This window comes from Sardina pilchardus, chromosome 11 (assembly GCF_963854185.1).
Source record: "Sardina pilchardus chromosome 11, fSarPil1.1, whole genome shotgun sequence".
In the NCBI taxonomy this organism is placed as follows: domain Eukaryota; kingdom Metazoa; phylum Chordata; class Actinopteri; order Clupeiformes; family Clupeidae; genus Sardina; species Sardina pilchardus.
Window position 1 is genome coordinate 16,367,256 of NC_085004.1, and position 5,284 is coordinate 16,372,539.

At 47.6% G+C, this 5,284-nt stretch overlaps 1 protein-coding gene across 4 annotated transcripts in view; it reads left to right on the forward strand.

Moving 5' to 3' along the window:
- The window catches only part of LOC134095528 (protein mono-ADP-ribosyltransferase PARP6-like), a 20,082-nt gene extending 15,246 nt beyond the window's left edge, over positions 1 to 4,836 (forward strand). For 3 of the 4 annotated variants that reach the window (XM_062549127.1, XM_062549129.1, XM_062549130.1), the window contains exons 18-22: positions 2,137 to 2,206; positions 2,941 to 3,026; positions 3,302 to 3,365; positions 3,868 to 3,952; positions 4,399 to 4,836. In XM_062549127.1, the coding sequence (XP_062405111.1) occupies positions 2,137 to 2,206; positions 2,941 to 3,026; positions 3,302 to 3,365; positions 3,868 to 3,952; positions 4,399 to 4,501 (408 nt within the window). In that variant the 3' untranslated portion in view covers positions 4,502 to 4,836. The remainder of the gene's footprint in view (positions 1 to 2,136; positions 2,207 to 2,940; positions 3,027 to 3,301; positions 3,366 to 3,867; positions 3,953 to 4,398) is intronic. The other variant, XM_062549131.1, reaches the window with a different exon arrangement.
- Positions 4,837 to 5,284: the final 448 nt, after the last annotated feature.

The following is a 5,284-nucleotide window of genomic DNA, read 5'->3' on the forward strand; positions in this document are numbered from 1 at the left end:
GGCTCACCGGTAACGCCTCCTAGGTCAGATGTCAGACTCTACTTGTTACCGGTCTGGCAGCGGAGGGCGCCACACCACGCCTCTTCCTGTGCAGGGAGGGCAGGGTGGTGGAGCCCTCTGGTGGACTGGAGGCTTACCTGTCGGCCTGATGTGGGAAATGGTGGGCTAAGGAGAACTTCCCTCTCCCCTTCGTCTGAGCCTGTGTGTGTGTGTGTGTGTGTGAGAGAGAGAGAGAGCGAGAGAGAGAGAGAGGATGTGATGGTGTGTATGTGTGTGTGTGTGTGTGTGTGTGTGTGTGTGTGTGTGTGTGTGTGTGTGTGTGTGTGTGTATATGTCGCCGTGTGTTGATATGTGTTTGGATGACTTCAAAGGTTAGAATGTCTTGTTTTCAGGTTGGAAATGCTGGATCACACCACCTTGTTAGCAGTAAAAGAAACAAGTGTTCATGTGTTTTATACAGTTTTATATTTTTTTATCCTCTCCAAGAGAACCATTGAGGAGCATCATCTTTGTTTTGTTTTTCTTGATGAGAGTTCTCCTCCTCTCCCACGAGACAGTACAATTAGATGTAGACCATATCTCATTGGTCTAAGCAGGAGCCTAAGAAGTGAGAAGCATGCATGTTAAACACAGTGTGTGGTGCCTTAGCGTCTGATACAGCTTCATCGCTTTTGGATGAAGCTATGATTCCCATTACCTTTCATAGATCATCATTCATCTCTCTTTCACTCCCTCTATCTCTCTTTCTTTCTTTCTTTCTCTATCCTTCTCTTTCTCTATCCCTCTTTCACTCTCTCTTTCTTTCTCTCCCACGTACCTGGCATTTCTCCTGTTCTGTAGTCGCCTCACACGCGCTCCCATCACAACGCTCATCCATCTCAGACGCACTCGTTCTCCACGCCGTCGCTCATCCTCCCGTCGCCTCTCTCCTTTCCTCTCGTCTTCTCTATCCCACCTTTTCTCGTCCTCTCGGTGTCTGCCGTCCTCTCTGCTTCTCGTCATCCTCATCACCCCCATCATCGCCGTCGTCATCATCGTCGTCAGTAGCCGCAGCAGTGGCGGATACGGTGCCGCTAACGCCCTTTTGTGCCGGCTGAAGGCGATCACAGACGCGCCTCCACTGGATGAGAGTTGTGTGTGACCTCAGGTGTCAGTCGCTCGTGTCAGGTGTCATCTTTTCTCTCCTGGGTCTGGCCTGGCACTCCCTCTTCATCTCACTCCTTGCCCTTACACACACACTCACACTTACAGACACACACATACACACACATATACACATACAGTACACTCACACCCACACACACATTTAAACACACACACACACACACACACACACACACACACACACACACACACACACACACACACACTATCTTTATCACTTTATCTACACACATGCATACATACACACACACGCACACACACCTCACCTCATTATCACACCTCTCTCCCTTCTTCTCCTTGTACTCCCTCCTCACTCCTCCTCCCCTTAAGCAGCTGGAGTCAGACCTGTGCCCCATGGCCAAGGTTGTCCCCCATCTTCAGCCTCTGCAGCGTACTCTTCATCATCCTCTTCCTCATCTCCCTCATCTTCTGCAACCATCCTCTTCCCTGTTTTGCGCTTGGGGAAGTTCACGCTTGTCTGTTTAAGAGTCCGTCAACAGTTCTCCTCTTCCTGGGTAAAGGCCAACTGGAAGGAAGTGATGTCGCCACTGAGAGCTGCCATTGTCATTGTCATTGGAGTCTTCCAGCACTACTTTCATACTTTCACTTCTTTGTTGTCTATTAGATGGAAGATCCTATTCCTGTGTGTGTGTGTGTGTGTGTGTGTACGTGGATGTGTGTTCCGTGTGTGTGTGTGTGTGTGTGTGTGTGAGTGTAAGGTTTTGGAGGAGAGTATATGGGAGGATCTGACACCTTCACGTGTACAAAAGAACAGCTCAAGAGTGCTGTTCGTCTTCTGTTGGTTCTCCAGGGGTGATTTGCCCAGATCTGTCTGCTGTTTCAATCTTTGCTTGTCCTATCCTTCTCCTGTTCTTCTCTTGTTCCTTTCTTTCTCTCTCTCTCTCTCCCTGTGTGTCCACGTCTCTCTCTGTTTCTCTGACTTCTCTTCCTCCTGCTCTTCCCGAACCCAAGCTGCATGGTGCAGCGTACGGCAAGGGCATCTATCTAAGTCCCATCTCCAGTATATCCTTTGGATACTCAGGTAGGCGCGCTGGTGATCTCTCTCTCTCTCTCTCTCTCTCTCTCTCTCTCTCTCTCTCTCTCTGTACTCACTCGTTCTTCATCAGTTCATCTTTCGCCCCCGTATACTGACTGGCTCTGCAGTGTTGCTTTCTGCATTTCATCATGGCATCCTTGTTCGTGTGATCTCTCTTTCTCTCTGTCTATTTCTCTCTCTATTTCTTTCTTTCTTTCTCTCTTTCTTTCTTTCTCTCTCTGTCTTTCTTTCTTTCTCTCATGCTCTGTCTCTCAGTCTGATTCACAGTATCTGTGTCGGCCTGCTGATCCATGGTTTCTATTGTCTGCTAAGGCTGTGCTGTGTGTGTGTGTGTGTGTGTGTGTGTGTGTGTCAGTCACCTTTTCTGTGTGTGTGTGTGTGTATGTGTGTGTGTTTGTGAGGCTAAGATGGTGAGGTGAGCCTCCTCCATGCCATTGTTTCTGTGAGGTATCATACCTGTTGATTTTCATTGTGTCTATGTAGACGCAGTGTATGTCTGTGGGTTTAGGTCTGTGTCTCCTTGTATTCTTTGGCAAAGCAATTGGTTGCACTGTCACAATAATATGGACATTAAAATCCCATTAAACCATTTGACTGTGGCCCTGGGCAATCTACTGTACATAGCAGTAATGTCCTAATAATACCTAATAATTGTGTGTGTGTGTGTGTGTGTGTGTGTGTGTGTGTGTGTGTGTGTGTGTGTGTGTGTGTGTGTTTAGGGATGGGGAAAGGACAACATCGTATGCCCACCAAAGATGAGTTGGTGCAGCGATACAATCGCATGAACACCATTCCACAGGTACAGGTGTGTGAATCAGAGAGCAACAGTGTGTGTTCATCCTCAGATAGTGAGGGTGAAATACGTATAGTAAGTGTGCGTGTGTGTGTGTAAGAAAGAGACCATTTTTTATAAAGTGTATTAGACAGAAGCAAATTCTTGGTTAGTATGTTTGACCTTTGTGTGTGTGTTTGTGTGTGTGTGTGTGTGTGTGTGTGTGTGTGTGTGTGTGTGTGTGTGTGTGTGTGTGCACATATGTGTGTGTGTGTGTGTGTGTTGCCTCACACCCTGTGGATCCTCAGAGTCGGTGTATCCAGTCTAGATTCCTGCAGAGTCGAAACCTCAACTGCATCGCACTGTGTGAAGGTAAGCCCACTTTTACTGGACCTCCTCACTGACTCTTAGTCCCCAGCTATGGGCATGCAGCAGATCCACCACTACACTACACAACAGGGATTTAAAGTTGCCTACTTACTTCTCTTCACTTGTGCCTTTTGGCTGCATCTGTGTATTAAACGCTATAATTATACACAGTATTACAGTAAAAGTCCCTGTGTTACTTTTCTTCTTTACTGAAATTGTGCAAGCCAATTTATGCCGGTACCTTTAAAAGTCTTGTTTGCAGTAAAGCAATGTACCAAAGTGAAAGCCAGTACAAAGGGGGTTTACAGGAAAAAGCTGACTGAAAAATGTTCTACAAAGAATATTTCCAAAAGCTCTAGAATTAAGCTTTAAGAATCATTCAGCGGAACATAGCCAAACAAGGATTCAGAAAAGGATTCCGCAGTGTATTGTGTTTGTGCGACAGCATCTTACCTGTGGCGGCTCAGTGTTTGGGATTCTGAGTGTGTGTTCTGCCTTCCTGCAGTGATCACATCCAAGGATTTGCAGAAGCATGGCAACATCTGGGTGTGTCCTGTCTCCGATCACGTCTGCACACGCTTCTTCTTCGTGTGAGTGTCTGAGAGTTACGAGACCGTTCATCCTCCAGCCCCTCTCCAAATACACTATACCTGACTCACCACTCATAGAACAATGAATCCTTTCATTTACAAAAGCTGTTAATTACTTTAACTGGGATATTTGCGGACTGAACTGTTTTTTGTTCATACAGTTTATTTTCAAGTAAATATTTTCCTTTGAATGCATAGTATTTTACACAACAAGCACAGCTCATTATTTGTCAGCATTGTGATTTAGCGCAACTTATTCCTACCTGGTATGACTTTTAAGATATTACAATTTAATATACAGTAGGACTTGAAAGAATATGTCAAGTCCTCTCAGAACCTTGTATAAGAATGTGGTCCCAGTAGAAGGGTCTTGCCATGATATGACCCCATGACCCCATGATCTGACCCATGACCCCTATGTGTGCCCTCCCTGCTGTGCTGTACAGGTATGAAGACGGGCAGGTGGGCGATGCCAACATCAACACCCAGGAGCCCAAGGTCCAGAAGGAGATCATGCGCGTCATCGGCACACAGATCTACTCCAGCTGAGCATGCTCACAAAGGACTCTCCCCACCCCCCTCACACACACACACACACACACACACACACACATACATCTCGTTATGAAGCAACTCCTCCCTGTGAAGCCCCCCTGTCCCCCTCGGTCCCTTAGAGACAGCCGGATGGCTCAGGAAAATCCTCCAGTCAGGAGGAAGAGACGCTCCTTTGCTCTCCTCGTTTCTCCTCCCTCTCCTCTCATCCCCTCGGTCTCGCATACTTTTCAAACCTTCCTGTCTTCGCTTCACTCGTTCGTTGACAAGTGTGTGTATGTGTATGTGTGTGCGTGTGTGTGTGTGTGTGTGAGAGAGAGAGAGAGAGAGAGAGAGAGAGAGAGAGAGAGGAGGAGGAGTGTTACTCTGCTTCTCTCCTGGTCCCGTGGGTCCTCGAGGGGATGATGTGACCACAAGACTAACCCCACCCCTCACACACACACACAGACTCTGTACTGCATCTCAACCCCCTCCTCCTGTGCTGTATGGAAGTGGTGGTGTGTGTGTGCGTACGTGTGTTTGTGTGTTTGTGTGTGTGTGTTTGTGTGTGTGTGTGTGTGTGTGTGTGTGTTTGTGTGTGTGTGTGTTTGTGTGTGTGTGTGTGTGTGTGTGTGTGTGTGTGTGTGTGTGTGTGCGTGCATGCGTGGGTGTGTGTGTGGGTGTGTTTGGCCAGCTTTCATGTGGCGCACTTGAAAGGCAGCGTGTGTCATCAGCGTGTCCCTGAAGAGAGCCAGTCAACTGCAGATGCTCCGTGAGGGAAGGGGAGAGTCTGGGCTGATC